The sequence below is a fragment of the Eutrigla gurnardus genome (genome assembly GCF_963514095.1).
Source record: "Eutrigla gurnardus genome assembly, chromosome: 1".
NCBI lineage: Eukaryota > Metazoa > Chordata > Actinopteri > Perciformes > Triglidae > Eutrigla > Eutrigla gurnardus.
Window position 1 is genome coordinate 29377971 of NC_139915.1, and position 20569 is coordinate 29398539.

General features: G+C 44.1%; 2 protein-coding genes across 12 annotated transcripts in view; both read left to right on the forward strand.

The window, feature by feature from the left end:
• nav2a (neuron navigator 2a) overlaps positions 1-8051 on the forward strand; it is a 204699-nt gene extending 196648 nt beyond the window's left edge. For 5 of the 9 annotated variants that reach the window (XM_084001805.1, XM_084001807.1, XM_084001802.1 and 2 more), the window contains 12 exons: positions 884-1291; positions 1707-1893; positions 2071-2171; positions 2280-2375; positions 2460-2637; positions 2751-2986; positions 3566-3717; positions 3810-3881; positions 3995-4191; positions 4287-4405; positions 5062-5262; positions 5493-8051. In XM_084001805.1, the coding sequence (XP_083857931.1) occupies positions 884-1291; positions 1707-1893; positions 2071-2171; positions 2280-2375; positions 2460-2637; positions 2751-2986; positions 3566-3717; positions 3810-3881; positions 3995-4191; positions 4287-4405; positions 5062-5262; positions 5493-5618 (2073 nt within the window). In that variant the 3' untranslated portion in view covers positions 5619-8051. The remainder of the gene's footprint in view (positions 1-883; positions 1292-1706; positions 1894-2070; positions 2172-2279; positions 2376-2459; positions 2638-2750; positions 2987-3565; positions 3718-3809; positions 3882-3994; positions 4192-4286; positions 4406-5061; positions 5263-5492) is intronic. The other 4 variants (XM_084001809.1, XM_084001810.1, XM_084001804.1 and 1 more) reach the window with 1 other exon arrangement.
• An 859-nt stretch (positions 8052-8910) lies between these two features.
• Positions 8911-20549, forward strand: LOC311015592 (cilia- and flagella-associated protein 70-like). Of its 3 annotated transcripts, none has more exons than XM_084012943.1 (25): positions 8911-9044; positions 9744-9930; positions 10136-10261; positions 10426-10514; positions 11075-11155; positions 11691-11882; positions 11994-12176; positions 12750-12844; positions 12941-13166; positions 13515-13667; positions 14072-14163; positions 14340-14400; positions 14507-14689; positions 14868-14999; positions 15076-15204; positions 15493-15626; positions 15741-15856; positions 16541-16747; positions 17439-17575; positions 17988-18140; positions 18517-18690; positions 18780-18869; positions 19167-19268; positions 19987-20034; positions 20411-20549. In XM_084012943.1, exons 1-25 carry the CDS (start codon positions 8970-8972, stop codon positions 20516-20518), a joined length of 3273 nt encoding a protein of 1090 aa, XP_083869069.1. In that variant the 5' UTR covers positions 8911-8969; the 3' UTR covers positions 20519-20549. The 3 variants fall into 3 exon arrangements, with proteins under 3 accessions (XP_083869069.1, XP_083869070.1, XP_083869071.1); XM_084012944.1 differs by having other exon boundaries at positions 18529-18690; XM_084012945.1 differs by lacking the exon at positions 11075-11155.
• The last annotated feature ends 20 nt before the right edge of the window (positions 20550-20569 follow it).

Below are 20569 nucleotides of genomic sequence, written 5' to 3' on the forward strand. Positions count from 1 at the left end.
TTTGTAATTGTAAAATCCATTTTGTCCACAAGAGGCAGTGAAATGCAACTTTAAATAGGACTAAATTCATTATTTTTCTTTATTTTTCATTCTGTTCTTCAAGGTAACTTACAAAACTTGCAAACACACACAATATGTTTAGTGTGCAGGTGGGGGGAAATAATAATAATTAAAAAAAAGTTACTTATAAAAGATGATCCTGGCAAATAGGTTTGTCATAAAATGGAAAACAATTAAGATCTGACTTAGAAAATAGATCACCAGATGTTTTTTTTCCTCACTTGACTCTCAGGGCTTCCACAGAAATCAGGGTATGCGTGCGGTGTGGCAACAGCATGCAGATGTGAGACTCTGGCTTCAATAGAGAAAAATGACTTCTCATGTATTTAGCACAAAAAAGCCAGTTCTCTGGAAAGGTTTGTCGGGAATCACTGACTGGAATAGTCTCCTTTAAACACAGAGGAAATGAAACAGACATGGTAGTTTGAATATGGCTCATCATTTTTGTTTTTCTGTTTTTATAGATTTCTTTTTGTTAAAAGTGAAGAGAAACATGCAAGATTAGGAGAATATGAAATTAACTACAAAGAGATTTGCGGTGCAAATTATATTTTGAATGTCTAACTATCAGTGTGAAAATCACAAACAGTATGAAAAATAAAAACAAAAACAATGAGCCATAAGTAGCGACTCACTCCTCACACTCAGCGTTTGCATTTCGAGCTGAGGCTCAAGTGTCTCCCTGTAATTCCCTTTTTCACAGCCGTTTCCCTCCACTCTCCCGGCACTCTCCTCCTCTCCCTCTCCGTTCTGTGTTTTTTTGGGGTTAGTGTTGCTCGCCCCACTCACAGTCTCCCTCTCTGTCTGTGTTTTCTACCTGCAGCTGCGAAGCTCCTTCAAACAAGCGTTCAGCAAGAAGAAGTCTCCCAAGTCGGCCTCTTCTCACTCCGACATCGAGGAGATGACGGACTCTTCGCTGCCCTCTTCCCCCAAACTGCCCCACAACGGCAGCACAGCCAGCTGCCACATGCTCAGGAACACCCACTCCAACTCGCTGTACGTAGGCGTCACCGTCGGACCGATCTCCACCACAAGGCTTCATGCCACTCAACCTTCTTGTCCTGCTTTCGTGTGCAGGTTGTCCGAGTGTTTGGACAGCGAGGCGGAGATGGTGATGCAGCTGCGTAGCGAGCTCAGGGAGAAGGAGATGAAACTGACTGATATCCGCCTGGAGGCGCTGAGCTCCGCTCATCAGCTGGACCAGCTCCGGGAGGCCATGAACCGCATGCAGGTCAGCCATGCCACGACAAACCTGTCCTTCTGTGTGATTCATTGTTGATTCCACGACCTCGCTGCTTAAAGGTCAAACCAATTAGAATTTGGGTTTCACTGCAAAAATCAGTAAAAAAAAGTTACTATTTACTAAAAAAAACCATAAAAATTAACATCACATGTAACACACAATTAATATAATAGAAATGAACAGTAACTATAAAATATAAAACTTAATATCATATTGATTGACAGTCCTTTGCAAAGCTGTTTTTATCCAATAAAATGGGTGACCTCTTGATAACCGCTTGTTATATACAGTCTATGATACGAGCACAGTAGTGGAAGCGGGACCTACTTTATGTTCAGAATGATTTAAAATGAATCTTCCAGTTGTTGTTTTTTGGTGACGTCATCCGTGTGTCTGGCTGCAGATGGAGATCGAGAAACTGAAGGTGGAGAATGACCGTCTGAAGGTGGAGAACCACGGCAGCAGGATGGGCTCCCAGGCCTCCATCTCCTGCTCTCCTCCCCCTCACACACACAGCCAGGCCCAGGGACTGGGACCGGGCCTCCCCCAGCACAGCCTCAACCTCACCACCAGCGAGTCCACCAGTCTGGGTAAGACGGAACACAGGACCCACACGGTTCCTGGTAGATCCACATGTTAGACATATTAGACCTGATATCAGTTGGGACGTACAGACGTGGAATTACTTTAGTGATTTAAATGATCTATTTGCATTTTGCATGGGAAACGTAGAAGCCTTGTCTCACTTTGCTCTGCCGTCCTGTCAGACATGCTGCTGGACGACACCGGCGGAGATGGAGGCATGAGGAAGGAGGGGCGACATGTGAAGATGGTGGTCAGCCTGGACGATGACAGCAACTGGGGAGAGGTGAGACCTGAAAAATACACATTAAACTGTTATTTTTATTTGTTGGTTAAGATTGTTAATGCACCTTAAAGCTTATTGGTATCTAAACCCAATGGTGTCGTGTCGCAGGAGGGCCGGCCTCGTCAATTTCTGATCGGTTGCATCGGCGTGAGCGGGAAAACCAAGTGGGACGTCCTGGACGGAGTCGTCCGGCGCCTTTTCAAGGTAAACACAGCATTCATTATGAATCAGAAAAGGCCACATAGTTAGTTATAGGTGACAGAAACGTCCTCACACCTTGTGTTACAGGAGTACATCACCCATGTGGACCCAGTGAGCCAGCTGGGCCTGAGCTCAGACAGCGTGGAGGGATACAACATTGGAGAAATCCACCGGCCCAGCATCCCCAAGGCCGCCCACACGCCCGAGCTGCTGCCCTGCGGCTACCTGGTGGGAGACAGCAACACCGTCAACATCCACCTCCGAGGTATAAGAAGGATGTGATGAATCTCATCACATGTGTACAGTGTGTTAGTCTTACTCCTCTAATTAACTAGACCAACACAGATCATTGACATGAATATCCCGACACCCGTCCAGGTGTGAGCAGCAAGAACGTTGACTCGCTGGTGTTCGACACTCTGATCCCGAAGCCGATGCTGCAGCGCTACGTCTCCCTGCTGAAGGAGCACAGACGGGTCATCCTGTCGGGCCCCAGCGGGACAGGGAAGACCTACCTGGCCAATCAGCTGTCCAGACACCTGCTGCTGCTGGAGGGCCGACCTCTGACCCCGCACGCTGTCGTCACGTTCAACGTGGACCACAAGTCAAGCAAGGTAGACGCATGCTGTGTTCTCTTTGCATCTGACAAGGTTGTAGTGGTTGTTAAAACTCCTCTGCAGAGGGCGAAATGTACAAAAGATTTATCTTAAAGGGTCCCAAAATTAAGGGTGTTTTTTTTTTTTAATCATAAACCAGGTCTTAGTGCTGTATAAATACTGAGAAAGTATCTATACTATAGAAATACATGTAGCCTGTATTCAGAAAATGAGCTTATAAACGAGCCGTCAGGATTTCTGTACGATGTGATGTCACAACGATACAATATATAAACCATTTCATTATCGGGGGTTAAGAATTGGATCTGTGCATCCTTTATTGAAACTAAACATAAAAGTGTATGCACTTTCTGCTGATAACCCTAACCTGAATTACACATTGAACCAATTCACTCCACTAAGCTAGTAATAAGTTACTACAATATACTTTTAAAAATACATGAATCCAAAGACACACAGGACAATTAAGTCTAAAGGATTGACGTTGAGTCATCTCAACATAAATGTATGAAACCCAGGTGCTCCAAGACTATAAATACAAATACATTACTGTAATCTCTCCCTCTCTCTCTGCAGGAGTTGCGTCAGTACCTGTCTGGTTTGGCCGAGCAGTGCAGCGGCGTCCAGGGAGCAGACGGCCCCCTGGTGGTCATTCTGGACAACTTGCACCACGTCAGCTCCCTGGGAGAGATCTTCAACGGCGTCTTCAACTGCAACTACCAGCACTGGTCAGTTCACACACTAAATGTGGACACACAGCCAAGCATTGATCCTGTGCAGGTTTGATGTAAAGACTAATAATCCGTGCTTCTTCTTTCAGCCCTTACATTATCGGCACCATGAGCCAAGCCACGTCATCTGCCCCCAACCTGCAGCTTCACCACAACTTCAGGTAGACTGCTGCTGATATCCTCGGCCCACTTATGACTTTTTTTTTAAATCTGGGATTAACTGTTACCATCTGAATTACAGTCCTGAAATTCTACATGTGTGCTCTCCGATCAGGTGGGTGCTGTGTGCCAACCACATGGAGCCGGTAAAAGGCTTCCTCGGCCGCCACCTGAGGAGGAAGCTGATCGAGACGGAGATCGGCAGCCGAACGCGCAACATGGAGCTGGTGAAGATCATCGACTGGATGCCGCGGGTTTGGCACCACCTCAACCGTTTCCTGGAGACGCACAGCTCCTCCGACGTCACCATCGGTAAGAGACAAGCTCCTCGCCTGGAGAACCAGTCTTTCATGAGGAAATAAGCCAGTGTCTCACCGCTCTGTTCTGCTCTGCTCCGTGGTGTGCAGGACCTCGTCTCTTCTTGTCCTGTCCCATGGACGTGGAGGGATCCAGGGTCTGGTTCACGGACCTCTGGAACTATTCCATCATCCCCTACATGCTGGAGGCGGTTAAAGAAGGACTGCAGGTAACACACACACATTCAGAGTTTGCTTGATATCTCCAGGACTTTCCATCTGCCATAAATGGAAATGAATTATGCTCTGGCTAGGCATGGGACGATATGAACATTTCATGCCACAATTATCTTGGCCGAAAATTGCAATCCACGATATTATCTTGATAATCATCAAAGGATCCAGCTGAAGGAAGTGGACATGGAGTCTGAGAATGATCCAGCTGTTGAGATTTGTCTTCTCAGAAGACCAGCTCTAGTTCATAGAATTAGAGTCGATTCAACTTTGAATCTTTAGCATCTGACTTCATAAGGTTAATAACCAGAATTTAACCTCCGAGTGAAGACGAGAAACCACAATGATGTCATTATGACATAATATATCACATTGATATATATTACACTGACACGGCTGACTTTTTATGGCTTCTTTTATGAAATGATCCACGATTGTGTGTCAAATAATTTTTTATGACATACTATACTATTCCTTTTTATTACTTTTTTTATGAAATAATATTCTGTCACATTAATAATAATAGCAATAATATACTGACTACATTTTAATGTTTTGTTATGTCATGCTATACTATGATTATTAAGGATATTTTTTTCAATCAGAGCATGTTTCAGTGCGGTAGCTTCAGTATCTCTGTGTGTGTCTGCAGCTGTACGGCCGCAGGGCTGGGTGGGAAGACCCCGCCGCCTGGGTGATCGACACCTACCCGTGGTCAGCCGCGTCCACTCCAGCCGACTGGCCCCCGCTGCTGCAGCTCCGGCCGGAGGACGTGGGCTTCGACGGCTACTCGGCCCCGAGAGAAGGAGTCAGGAAGGAGCCGCCGCAGAGCGACAGCGACGCAGACCCACTGGTGAGCACGGAATACAGTCAACAAACCACTGCTTTTTTTTCTTACATTTTAGAAGAAACAGTTGAGAAATTATAATTTGAAAGTTCATTCCTGACCTTGTAAATAGTTGTTTAGCAAATGTGTCTGGACTCAACGTCCACCAACTTTCCTCAGCTTCCTACAGAGATTGAAATGTAGTCTTTAAGTGCTTCTTCCACCTCTTGAGTCGTGACGCTTGTTTTGGTCGACAGATGAACATGCTGATGCGCCTGAAGGAGGCGGCGACGTCTTCGAGCCCGCAGAGCTACGACAGCGACTCCAACAGCAACAGCCACCAGGAGGACATCCTGGACACGTCGCTGGAGTCCACCTTGTGATGCAACACTTTTTTCAGGAGGAACTTTTTTTATAAGAAATGTTCTCGCTGTGAGAGCGTCTTGTTTGGAGTTATAATTTCATGCCGCAAAATCGAGCCACCTTATTTTGGGTGCAGGCAACCCAAATATTTAATAAGGAAAGAAAGGGTTCAAATAGCATTTCAGAAAATGGGCGACAAAAGTTTCTACTGCACTGCGCTGTTTTTGTTTTTGTTTTTGTTTTTTCACCGCTGTGGCCAGAAAGCTCCTCTGTCAGGAGCCGGACATCTACTTCAGACAGACACAATTAAAGCACACAGCCTGTCACTGTTGGTGAGGCGTCATAACTACCGTCATCAGCATAATTAACCACCAGCCGGAAGTCCTCGGATCTCCACTGAGCCACAGCGTCAGCTCACCAGGCTTGGATGCTCCTGCCCAGCTGCAGTGTGTCCCTGCTGCCTGCAGATGGCGATACAGACCCGTGTCTCTGGAGTTACTGGGCCTGAGCGACCAGCTGATGGACACGGATGAGGCTGCTGGTTGGATGGATGAACAGCCAGCATCTTTCTGCTCTTCCTCCTCCTCTGACGTTGGCTGTGTGATTGCTGGAGGATAAATGGAGGCAAAGTGAATGTTAAGTCCTACGCCATGCCCGCCCACTAAAAACTATTATTAATTAATACGCCCCAAGCTATAGACACCATTTTATTAAATCCCAAACCATATCAAGCCCACATTTTTGAGGGTTCCATTTTTTTTTAGTAATAGTCCATGAAGGAGATTATAAAAGTAGTTCAGATCCATGTGACATTTTCAGTTTGCATTCACAGCCTTTCATGGAAAGTAGAAGTGGAGTAGAATAACACATAAAGTACATTCTCATTGGCCAAAATACATGATAATTTTAAAAATAATGACAGTTTCAGGAGGAAAGGGCACTAACTGGGAAGTCAACATTCACGACGGCGAGATTTATCCTTTGAACTTTCACCATGTTTGAGATAATGTGCTTTTCCATCTGTGTTGTAACTTCCTGTGTAATTTTACAACACCTTTATCATTTCTAAGTTCTCGCTTTGACCCCAAAACATAATACTTTGACATCTCCATGCACATTGGCCCAAACAGGCTGCTGTAGCACAAATCTCTTTTTGGTGCTGGACTGAAGTCTAACAAAAACAATGCCTTACTACTTTTCTAACAAACGATGTGCATTAGCTGGTTTCTTTATTTGTCTAAATGGCTGTAAACTTAACAGGGCTCCGAGTTGACTCGCTCTCCTCGAGCACCTCGGGTTGTCGAGGAGCGGCGTCGACCTCTCATCATATCAGAACTCGCCACGCGAATGAGAAGCGGCACTTTGGGTTTCACATTAAACGGTGTATGCATGCATGACCCAGTGCTGTGAAGCTGGTGTAAATAATTTGGACCACTAGCGAGGAAATGCATTGATGTGCTTTGGTGCTTGAAATCAGAACGTTGTGCAGATTGATTGGGTGAGGGAGGTTAAAGAAGACGCGTTGATTTGATACCTCATCCCCCATCCTTTCGTCACGCTCATAGTCGGTTTCATGTGATTTGTGATGAACAAAACTGACCTAACAACCATGTAGAAATGATTAAGTGAAAACTAAGTGTATATGCTGCTTTGTTTATAGTGATACAAATTAATCGGAGGTTAAAAGGTATAAAGGTACTGTGTGGTTGAATGATGATGTAAAATGGTGTGACATTATTTCTGTGGCTTAAGATGTAAAGAATATTGTACTTTTTATTCCCTTTAAACCTCCCAGCCTGCCTTTTGGGAAGGCGGTTGGACGTTTAGAGCCGGGTCATGTCATCCAGCACAGTTTCCATCGACTTCAGTGTTTCGGCCACAAATCCTATGCAACATTCATTCTGATCTCCAAATGGAAGCCAAAAGCTGAATGTGCGTTTGCTCCCCCACCCCCCCCCTCCTGTGTGGTTTCAGCACTGCCGAGGCAAACACCACGGAACCAGATTTGTGAAGATGTTTCAGATTTATGGTCCCATGTTGTCTGTGTGTCTGTGTAGGTTTTAGAGGCTCTCCTGCTATGGTCCTTGTAAGCACAAAGAGACTGATTCTCTGTTTGTCTGGAGTAAAGCCTGCTCTGAGAGGTGTGGGTTTTGTTAAAAGCATTTGACCAGTCTGTCAGTTTATTACTCACAAACTCAATGAATGTTTAGCCTTCTTTGCTATGTACATTTTTTTATATGTAACATAACTTTGTAAATAGTTGATTATCTCGCAGCATTTTGATGACTTTTTCTAGCCGATTTGTGACAGTACTTGAAAACGAGTATTTTGTGTACAGTCTCTTTACATCAGAGCAGATTGATGCAGTTTGTCATCACTGGTCTGTCCAGGGCTCACTGTACTAGTCTTAAGTTATTGTGATTCAATAAAAGTAATGATTATTTATGATTGAATTGTGTTAAATGGTCACTTTATTTAAAAAAAACATACACACACACACTAGACTCAGATTTTACCATCATAAAAATATAAAACTAGAGCATATGTCATGAAAAAATCGTATAGTTTGTAAGTAAGTAATATATTATGTTGAAAAATGGCCTGAAAAAAATTATATTATAGAAAGTCCAAAGAAGGTATGGTGTATTATGTCTGTATAGTGTGTTGAAAAAGATCATGAAAGAAATCATATTATAGTATGTTGAAGAAGGTCATAGTATGACGTCGAAAAAAATCAGGAAAAAAGTCATAGTATAATTTGTCAAAAAAGTGAAGAAAAAAGTAAAAAGAAAAGAATGTAAAAAAAAAACAGGAAAAAAGTCATGAAAAAAGTGTCAACATGTAGACAGAAATGCAAAGTAACACGTCTTCATGTCTTCCTTTCCTTCTCTCTCACCGTCACTGACCACAACAACAGACACACTTAACATTTAACAGTGCTAACACTAACTGTACAACAGTAATTCTCCTGCTATTGTCTTCAGGAAAATTAGATACTGTAACTGTAATAGTGCGAATGGGTCAGCAGGGGTCACTGCACTCACAGCAAACCTGGCTGGTGTTGGTGTAACAGTTCACACTGTAGGCCTTACAAAGAAGATGGATAACATTGTGTGTAATTCCTGTAGTAGTTGCTACAACATTTTCATATTCGGTTCTTTATTGAGAGTTTATGGTGGCGTTGAAAGCATTTTGTAAATTGTTAGAGGGAAGACTTTTCCAACTTCCGATATTTCAGACGTGACCTGAACACAACGCCGTGTGTAGCGTTGCCACGGAAACGACACTGCGTAGTGACAGGGCAACTGAGGCTAAAAATCGGCTAATTAACGTCAAGGACTCAAGGATTCATTAGTCTAACGTTACGCACGATGGCGGTGCCAGGATACGCCACAGAAACCAACCATACAACTATAAAAATCACTGTCATACGTGGGAATAATCTGGTAAGATATTTTAACGTCAGTTCCTCTTGTAAAAGTGTTAAACTCCACACATGCTAACTAGCTAACTAGCGTTGCATGACGGCTAAAGCGACGGAAGTTAGCTAAACGTTGCATTTAACCCACCTTTAGCTAAATAAATAAATAACAAGAAACAGATATATTTTTTTTAAATCCAATTTACACCGAACACCTGTATCTAACTGTTATCAAACTCCGGGTTTAACACATGGAAAAAGGCATGTTTAATAAGCCTAACCCCGACTCAATTAAATGCAGGTGATGCCTGCCATATTTGACCCTAACTAATTGCAAAATTGCAATTAGTTAGGGTCACGTGACATCCAGTACCATCGTTGGTGATCCTTGAACTGTGTCTTTGCCAAATGAGAAAGCTGTAGGTGAGCTGTTCACCTTTCTCTTTATGTTTTCAAGCTCGCAGTATATTTACGATATGTGTCATATGTCAGGCTTCAGCCCACAGGACCATTTTCACTTTTCGGAGGCATCAAACCAACCAATCAAAGAGCCATCCCTGCCTGCCCAAGTTCACTAACTTTAATGTCACCAAGACCTTATTGTGTAGTCTAGTATAAACATCAGGACTGAGTACTGGAATTCATGTGACAAATATAACAACGTTGGAAGACTAGCTGAGGCTGAGAAGATGACCACCTGATGTCCCTGTTTCCTCTCTTTCAGCAAGGAAAACATGCAGACAGCTTCCTGAGTTTGGTGCAGGTTGAAGTAGCTGGAAATGTGCTGGGAGAGTCAGAGAAGAAGCAGGTGGACCCCGTGGAGCAGCGTGTTGACTACGACTTTACCTGCAGCTTCCACTGCCCCAATAACACACAGGCTCTCAGTGACCTCGCCCACAAGCCCATCATATGTACGTTGAGTTTTTACATTGTTATCTCGGATAACCAACAGAAAAAAACAGGCCCAATGTGTGTCTTGTTGTTATGCTGGGTAACTGCTATCAATTATTGTTGCAGTTACATTTCAGAAGAACTGGCTTAATTGTGAAAATAAAAAGAAATATAGCCCTTATTTTTCACAGCACTGTTAAATGTGAATGGTTTTGTTGTGGTCAGTGACGGTGATAGAGTTCCTGCCTGAGCAGAAGAAAGCTGAGGGGAGGAAATCTGCGGCGAGGAAAGCTGAGGTGAAGACGGCGGTACTGTGCCAAGCTGTGGTCGACCTGCTGCCGCTGCTACAAGGTACAGCTGTACCTGTCACATATATTTTATCTTGTCATAAAAGAACTCGGTGTATCTGCCCAAATGTCAGTGTGTTCATGTGGAGGTCAGATCAAGCTGACACCAAAAAGCCTTCCTGACAGGTCAGGTCTCACAGATGGAATGATTTTCTCATGTGTCTTCAGGTCAGAGCAGCTTCTTGTCCTCAGTCCCACTGAATCCAGTGACCTGCTCCTCGGCCAAAGAGTCCTGCCTGGACCACCACGGCAGCAAGGTCTGTTGGTTAATGTTTCTACAGTCATATCACTCAGTTATCATTAGGGGAAGAGTCGTCGCTGCTTTAGATAACAGAGAGGTTTACACAAGTGCTTAAGTGCACGCCAAGGAAAACATGACGTGTTACTTTACATTTCCATCTACGTGTCGACAAAAGATCATTGTACCTGCTTGAATTACTCACTAAGCTTTCATACTGAACAAAAGTGATACCTCTTGTCGAATTAACTTCCATATAATACATGTTCATAGCTGAGAATAGTGGCAATCTAACCACAGAACTGCCACTTGAGGGAATTTGGAGTCATTTCCAACGAGTCCTTGTGCAAAAGATGAGGTCGCTATGACAACGATGCCACGATAGGATACTAACAGCAGAGGCCATTGTTTCCGGCCATGCCTGCAGAGCCAAACATTCACATATTTACATATAATGTGATTATAATGTGATACAAGATGTCTTCCCGTATCGCCCACACCTGGTATAATTCACCCAGAGAGCTTGTGGATGAGCTCCAAGATAAATGTTTTTAATCAGTGAATGTTCTACGGTCACAGAGCAGCCTGAACGTGGAGACAGCAGTTAAAGCCGGACAGAAGCAGGTCGCCAGACAAGTCATTTTAAAGTGGAACGGGAAGGTAATCCCATCAACTCACTCGGGCGAGGACGGTGACAGTTTGGGTGAAAATCAAACCTCCAAACCGACACCTCTTACTGTCATATGGTAACGCTCTAGTGTCACTATGTCACGACTAAGTCACACGTTCTCTCAATAGGCTGCAGGAATCTTAATCATATGATCATTTGGCATATGATGGGTGCACATTATAAAAACATTACAATATATAATTTATTTTTAAACATATATAGTTATCATAAAAAAGCCAGAACAGAATGTGAGTCTTTATAATCTAACACATTTCAGATTTAATTTCTGATGGATAATAAAAAAGAAGCTCTCACATAGAAATAATTTATGAGACAGTATCGCAACTACTTATTATGTTGTTATTGATTTTTTATTTAAAAATAAAATGTCTCATCATTTTCCTTGGAATCTCAGGAGAGGGAAACCTCTGGCACATTTCACAGCATTTAACATAATAATGGCATTTACTGACAGTTTAATGGAAGAGTTAACGATTGAATGCCTCCTGATTTGACCCCCTTTAGTGGCCGACCCTGGATGTGTGTGTCAGTGTGTCCGATCCAGTGCTGTCTGAGGCTGAACTCTCAGCCTCCAACCTGCTCAGGGTAACCGTGGAGACGGCCTACTCCATCCCTGAGTCATGGATGTTGCAGTCTGGCCCCGCCCCCGCTCCTTGCTCATACACTGCTGCTCTGGAGGCTCCACTTACTGCACAGGTGAGCCTTGCACTGTGCTTTTCACGTAACCCTCAGAATGAAACAGAAAACCCAACCAATCCCATCTGAGTCCTTCCAGAGGATTTGAACCCTGTGCTTGTACCATCCCAGAAAGATCAGGTGTTGTTGTTCTGCGAGGGCCAGCTGAAGGCAGGGGGGCAGAGGGAGCAAAAGGACAGACAGAAGAAGAGGCCCCATCGGGCCCTGCTGGCCCCGGGGAACCATTTCCTGCCCGCTGCCTTTTTCCAGGAGGAGCCCATAGACCAGGAGGACGGGGAGCTGACTGGCTTAGAGGTAACTGCAAATGTGGCATGCACATACTGCCAATTGTGTTGACTGGAATCTGATTATAATTTATAGGTTTTGTAGTAGGGTATATTGCTTCCGTTAAAATATGGAACTGCATGGAAGTGTGAGGTGTCGTATAGACTACTATGATTTAATGTATATGACCAGTAATTTGACAGGCGTTTCTGGTGACTGATGATATGAAAAGTGAAATGCCTTAAAAATAGGGAGACAGGTAAAAGTAAAATGCCCATAGTTGCATATGTCATTCTGCAGATGATTGGAACATCTAAAATGATTAAAGGGAATCCAATCAGCTGTGAAATTGCAGTCTTTAGCTCCAACTACGTCACAATCAAATGATGGTGCCGAATACAGGAAGAGACCACAGAGTATGCAGCTGCTAACTCAGCTTTCTGGGTTAATACAACACGCATTATGATGAATTACTTTCCTCAACTACATTTACCATCAATAATGATTGACATCCATATAAAAGGTGCCGGATTTTCCCTTTAAATGAACCCAGCATGGAAGCAGGCTCGGCTACACGGGCTGAAGGTCTGAATGTTCCTACAGGACCGGGAGTTTCGCAGTGAGGCGGAGACCGCTAAGACTAGAGTGAGCTGGGACACGGAAATGTGCTGCTTTCTGGATGCAGGAGGAACTACCAGGTCAACTACGCTCCACTCACTCCTCCACCTCATCACACCTGTTGGCCACGGCTTTTAAGACATTATTCCACTAAGAAAATATGTATCAATGTTCAGGCTGCGGCAGAAGATCACTGAGAGCAGACTGTGGCCGGTGGAGATAATGGGGTCGTTGGCTCCACCAACAAAGGCAGCAGCACCCAAGATGAACACTGAGGACCCAGAGATCCCCTTCCACAGTGTGGCGTTTGTGGACATGGGGCGGCTGCTGTACCCTGGAGTGAGCCGCATCCGGGGAGCATACACCATTCAGCCCTTCTCCGAGGACAAGTTGCTGAAAAAGGTCACACAGATATACATATAACTTGTTTGCTTTCATTTTTGTTAAGTATTTATTTTTAACATCTTACTTTTAGTCCCTACATTTTAAAGCCAATATCTGTATTTTCTACTTATGTTTTTCAAAACAGGCTTGTTACTTTAGTTGCATTTGAGGGGAATTATTCATATAATGTGAGATTCTTAGCTTTGCAAACAGCTAGTAGAAATATCTTTTAAAGGGATACTTACTTTATAAGTACCTGTTCTTCTACATGAGTGTAGAATGTCTGAGCTTTTGACACCTCTGTGTCAAATACTGGTCCCATGGTGGTCTATTAAAGTGAGTTTGTCATTGATCTCATACTTAAAGGCCAAGCGGAGCGTCAGCGTGTTAAAGGAGCAGGCCAAGGCAGCAGCCAACCAGGTCAAAGATCGTGCTGGCTCAGCTGCAAGCGCTCACAAGACGAAGGCAGCGATCTCAATCGGAAGGGGAGAGAACGATGTCAAGGAGCCGGCCCAACAGGTCAGCAAGGTTGTGGCGGTCAGAAAAACAAGTTTTCATGTGCATTTTAACTGAGACTTTCTGTCCAAACATTCCCACATGAGCAAAACACAGCAGTTGATTTTTTACTTTACAGCTCACAGAAATGATCTTTGACCAGGATTTCAGCAGTTTTTAGCCTCACCAAACTCTAACTCTAAAACTCCTCAGCTGGTAAATACGAGATCAGCATTTCTATTGCCCCTCAGCGGCAACAGCTGAGCTGGCGGCTCGCATCTAACTTAAACTTTACATCCAGGTTGTGTTTGTACAGGTGGGACCCTCATGTAACCTGTTTTTCAACACTGAATTACACAGCATGCATCATTTTAATCGTGGGAATCCTGGATCATATCATATTAACACCTCATTCCTGTTAACGACAGGTGCATGTGGAGGCCAGACCGTACATTATCATTGAGATAGCCTTGGAGAAGCCACTGGTACCCAAGACGTCTCCAGAGGAGCTGTCCAGAAGGTAAATCCTCTCAGAGTCACCAAGTTTGACCTGGTTCTGTCCGTTACACTGTCTTCCTAGATTCAACTTGTGCTCCTTTGAAGGCCAACTCTCCAAATGTAACAGTGATTTACACCTAAATGCACTCTGGTCTATAACATTTGGTCGGTATGCTGAGATGTGACTATGTCCTGCAGAGTGAAGGCACTGATCCCATCAAGACCTCCTCTCCCAGCGGGACCTAGCAGAGCAGAAAGAGTAAACACACAGTCACTGTTATATTAACACACACAGATGATACAACACATACAAAATCAACAACACACCAATAGAGATTGCTTAGTTAGCTGGTCTGCTCCTGCAGGCGGTGCTGGACTTCCACAGGCAGGTAGGCAACGTGGTGTCCCATGTTTCGGACCAGTACGAGGAGCTGTTTGGAGCCGGGGGCAAGCCGCCGGACATCTGCAGCCAGGAGGACCTGAAGGCTCAGCTGATGGGATCGCTTAATGTCTCTGGCAGATGTTTCACCTTCAAAGAACAGATGAAGGTCAGAACATCTGCATGCATTCCCGGTGGCTAGGTAAAATCCTGCAGGATCCCTGAAGCAAAAAAAAGCATTTTTTAGGAGCGGATCTTTAGCCCATAAGGTGTTTTAGTTTTTTCGACTGTGGTAACGACTCTTTTGTCACTCTCTAACCACGTAAACGTGTCTCTCTGGTGTGTAGCATGCAGTGGTGAGGATCGTACGTGACAAGATGCAGCGGACAGAGCCGTTCACTGACCCTCAGGAGCTGAAGACTTTTGTCAGCAAGCTCTATGTCTACCTGGTGGACGAAATGCACGTAGCTCTCAACAAGGTGACAAACACACACATATACTACGTATTAATTTATTTATATATGTTCATTTCTAACCTCCTCTCCTCCTCACCAGATTTATTCACATGACGTTGTCGATGACTACCCGGATGAGATTCAGTTGAGTTTGTCTCAGCTCAGACATTTTGCCAGAGAGGCTCAGCTTACTGGGGATTATCAGCAGGCTGTTGAGTACTACCAAGAGGTACGGCAGCATACTCGCCTTTCCTATTCCTTAAGCTCCTCACTCATAGTAAATCAGAAAATAACTTGCTGGAAAACCAGTTGCAGACATCCATTTATCCACTCTTTTCAGACATAAATCAGTTTGTTGTCACAAATATGACTTAATGTACACGCTGGTTTGTGTTTTTCTATAATCCTTGGAGCATATCACATGTTTTGTTTGTTGTGTCATGTAAAGTGATTCATGATAATCTACGTGGATAATGAACTAAAGGGGAATCTGACATTTGTATTTGTCAACCTGCAGCTGGTGGTGAGGCAGCCCACCGAGCCGTCCCACAAGTTTGAGTGGGGAAGCCTCTACATGCTGACCGGAGACTACGCCAAGGCTAAAGAGTGTTTCCTTGACGCCGTGGTTGTCCAGCAGGCTCACCGACCCAGGTTAGACATCCTCCAGTTACATGGAAAACATAAAACCTGTAGTGTGTATATCATGATTATTTATCCATCACAGGATACTCCAACCATTGTTGTGATTGTCTCTTGTCTCCCCAGCCTCATGATGTGTGGGGTGTTGGCAGAGATGTTTGAGCATCACGAGGAGGCCCAGATCTTCCTGGAGAGAGCCACCAGCATAGACCCGCCCAGCGTGGTGGCCTGGACGCTGCTGGGTGAGATGAAAGTCTGCATTCCCGCTCACTGCTGTCTAACCTGTGAACCTGCTGGTAACACAGAACCTATACTGTACTGACTGCTACTACAGACACTATTTAATTTATCAGATATTAGCCTGCCAGTCTACCACCAGTGTGATAGAGGCTGTTGTGAGGCTACAGCCACACCAGACAGAGCGATGACGTGAATGATATGCCCGGTGTGCACTTTCACTGGCCATGAAAGCATGTGTTCCGGGGGCGTTTCACCTTGTGGGTCTTTGTATCATCATGGCGTTTATATTTGTCTACAACCGTACAACATACAGTCACAAAATGTTACAGTAGTTGAGATCAAAATGAAGATATCGAAGATAGGTGCGGTCCGAGAAATATGGGTGTAATCTGAGCGAAGACACCGGAAGTAGGAGAAATAAGGGGCACTTTATACCCTGGACGGATGCAAGATGGTCTAGTTTCTTTTATTCTTCACTTACAGGCAGTATTGAGTTTTACTACCTTAGTTAGTTTATTATAGTGTTGTTTAAACTGTTAATGATTATACACAGAAATAGTAAAACTCAAAGATATATCAACATTTAGTAACTTTGGTTGGAAACATCAGCTATCTCGGAGCCTTAAAAAGAGATGCATGCTGGGTATTGTTGAGTCTAATTTCATGTTTCTGGGTCGGCTGTGCAGGTTTGCTCCATGAGAGTCAGAGCGAGTCTATCCTGGCTGAGAGGGCTTTTCTGGAGGCCACGAGGCAGCTGAGGGCAAAAGAAGCAGAAAAGCAAACACAGCAGGAGAAGGAGAAGAAAGAAAAGGAGGAGACACACGAGGAGAAAGACCGGCAAGAGGAAGAGGAGATAACCACGCCTGCAGGTCACTCCCTCCCTGTTAAGAAAGGTGAGCTGCAGTGGGATTATTATTTACCATATATATATATATATATATACATATACACTCACAGGGGTCAGATCTCTGAAACTAACCCTGAACTCTGCGTCAATCAACTCTGAGATGGGCAACTCTTGAGTTTTCGGTTCCAGAACAGCTGTTCTCAATTAGTTAAATCAAATCTAAACTCTGTAAACTCTGAGTGCCTCCCGACTCTATGAAGCCATCATCAATGGAGCTCCGATACTACGAAAAATAAAATAAAAAAAACATAAAATAATGTATCTGGGCTAGACTGACTGGCGCTCGCTACCTGACGATGTTCACAACCGAATAAGAAGAACTGGTCCTGTAAATGGCTGAATAATGCGGTCCACCCGGCTCCAGGCGAAATAATGGATGCAGCTGCCAGTTCATCGTGGAGCGAACTGCTATCTGGCCACGAACCCTCCAGTAAACCTTCCACTAAGGTTCAGGCTTCACCGACCAAAAGACCGTCTCTGCCGAGGAGGATCTTGGGATTCTGCTGCTGCAGAGCTCACATTCCCCTCGGACTGAAGTATTTCATCACCAAAAAATGTTTTTTTTTTTCGGGTGCTCCGCTTTCCTCCCACACTTTAGATTACAAATTAATTAAAAAAATGTTTAATTTAAAAAAAAATCTCTCTTGTTACCTGATGTTAACTTCATTTTCTCTCAGACCCAGAGTGCGGAGACCAGGACTCAGAGGTGAAAGGAGAGCCTCCAGTAGAGAGGGTTGGCTCCGGATCGGCTAAACCCTCCTCCACCATTTACACGGAGACAGTTCAGTTCCTGCTGCAGAACAGTGCCCTGCAGGTAAATCTCACATAGTGGCTGGTGGTTCATCAAGGCTACCAGCCAGCTGGACTCACGCATTTAACTAAAACAACCTAACGTGTACAGTTCTGGGGTGTATTCCAGAAAACAGGCTCAACAAAGTCTGAACCTAACCCTGAACTCTAAGGCTTCACTTTAAGGATGAAAGATCTGAACGGACAAACTTAACACACCATGACATCAGAATATTTACCGATCGTCGTTATTCTTTTTCTGTGTACTGCAGTTTAATCACAAAGTTGTTTTTTTATATTTCGGAGCAGGATAGTTTCCCGGTGTGTCTGGGACATTCCCAGCATGTACAAAGTAGTAATAGTGTTTATTTCGGCTTTGAATGATGAAACATCACTGGTGTGTTCACAGAGTTAACCTGTTGTTTCCCTGTTGTCAGATGGCGGAGCGTGCTCTGTCCCTGGAGCTGCTGTCGTCGGATGGAGGTCGTAGCGGCTCCCATCTTCTTCACCAGGCCCAGTTGCAGCTGCTCAGAGGCGACTACAGCAGCGCCGCCGCCATCCTCGAGGAGGCGCTGCTTCACACCGACCAGGTACTTCCATTCTGACGCTGCAACACCACTGAGAAAGGACAGAATGGAAAATATGACTGTGTGGCTCTGTGAGCAGTAATGATTTAAGTTTTTGATTTATGAACGTCTTTGACCTCTTGATTGTTGATTATTTTAGCATAAATACAAGTGACTGACCGAATAACATGACTTCATGTAATATATTATGTATTTACTTTCCTTCTGAAAGGCCTTAATATGCTCTTTATAGATAGCAGTCGGTTCTGGCATGAAAGACTTTTGGATCACTTTACTTAAGTTTGATTTAGTATGTTTACGTTGATGTCACATAATCAAAGTTAGCACCGATAAACACCAAGATTAAGCTAGCATGTTTTCTGACCCTTGACCTGAGAAGTGTTGTGAGCAGGAAGCGCATGCGTGGGCTCTAAATGGTCACTGTCACTTCCTGCGGGGGGCGTTGAGCGATGCCCAGGAGAGCTACGAGCGGAGCCTCAAGTCCCTGCAGCAGCCGTCAGACTCTCACCTCGTCTTCCTCCGCCTGGGATCCATCTATCTCCAGCAGGGGAAGGTCAGATATTGAAATAACGGAAATGACTGATTCACATTTGAGGTACTAAGTACAGTGCAATTAAATCTCTTATTTTGTGTTTCTTGCAGTTGGAGCAAGCCAAAGCTGTCTACCTGAAGGCTTGTGAGCGGTCAGCGTCCTGCCTGACCTGGCTGGGCCTGGGCACCGCCTGTTACAGAGTAAAACTCCACCTCACAATGACGGATACATGGAGCATTCATTTAAATGCAATTTAATTCTGGTTTCTGAAAGCCGATTTACACGCAATAACGTTGGGGTTATTCCTTCATAACGTGTCATGTTCATTAGCGATGCACAATCCAACTGTTTCAGTCCCAAAATGTAACAACGTCAGTGATTTCACTCTGAAAGGTTGTGTTGTAAGGTTGAAGCACTGTCCTCTTCTGCTGTTGGGTTACCTGAGTGTACTCTAGGAAACGAGCCTTGATGGTGTTTCGGTGTGTCTTTCTGTGCAGCTGGAGGAGCTGAGTGTCGCTGAGGAAGCTTTGACCGAGGCCAACCAGCTGAACAACCGGAACGTGGAGGTGTGGGCTTACCTGTCTCTGCTCTGCCTCAGGGTGAGTGATGACGATGCCCTGGAAACACACGACTCGTGTCCCAGTTCAAGCTGTATTTCAAATCTAAATAGTTGTATAACGTTTTCCTGGTAAAGAATCTCTAAAACTGAAGTATTTAGCCTTTCTTTACACAAACACAGGGCCACAGCTGGTGAAACCTTTGGTCCTCAGTGTCCCACGATGCTTTGCTCACTCATCACATGACAAAGTCATATTGTTCAAGGAGACTTGACTTATTCGTGCATTCATGAATTTATGCTCTCAAGTCTTCTTCAATCCAGCATGATGTTAATTTAGTAAATGATGGACACTTTAGAGTCAAACAGTCCGACAAAGCAAGCAAATAAATACTTATTGCATATTTATAAGAATTGTTAACGCGGCTATTTTGGTAAAAAGATTAAATTTATGACATTATCATAGAAATAATTTTGTTTAACCTTTATAAGATACTTTGTAGACGTTTTACTGGCGTCCTTTTATGGTAGTCTGTCCCAAACGGCAGCGGCATAGAACAGCGAATTAGCTTTCACTTGTCATCAGTACATTCTTGAGGCTGAACCCTCAGGTCCAACAAAGGTCACGCCTTTGTGACCTCGGTGCCGTCCGGAATGCAGCCTCTGAGTGGCACACAGTTCAACACAGATTCACTTTTCCACAAATGGATGTTTGGAGGCTGCAGGGACCTGAACTCACCATGTGAACCTTTTGTTTTCAGTCTGGCAGACGAGACAAAGCAGAGCAGCTTCACAAATGTGCAACAAGGGTGAGTGACTCTGGTGTTTTTATCAGTCATTTAAAGTAGGCTTTTGGATATTTTTAGTCAACAAATGTATCTACAACAATTTAATTTGTTTTAGTATTAAACTTAAAACAAAGAAAAACACAGCTGTTTCATTTCTCCCTGAGTTAGTAAAATTCATATTTGTTTTGCTGCAGCATTTGATCATTTTTCTAACTGAAGAAAAAGTACTTTCATGTCGATTTCATGGTTGGTTTTGTTTTGATGTTACACAAACAAATCCAGGCATTTGTCACCATGTTATTTGACTATTTCTGTCCCTGCGGTCCAGAAAAAAATGTTTTTCTGTTTTCATTTCACATGAAGAAACTGAAATCTTGTCTCATTTCTTGGTCTGCAGTCCAAACAGCAGCAGCAGCACGAGTCACTCCTCAGAGAGTTCGCTGAGCTGAAGGATCGACTCGGCTTCACTCATCTGGACTCGTGCTTCGGGACAACAAGCTCATGAATCATACGGCCAAGTACTTTTCACACAAACACACGTTTTTAAAAAAAATCA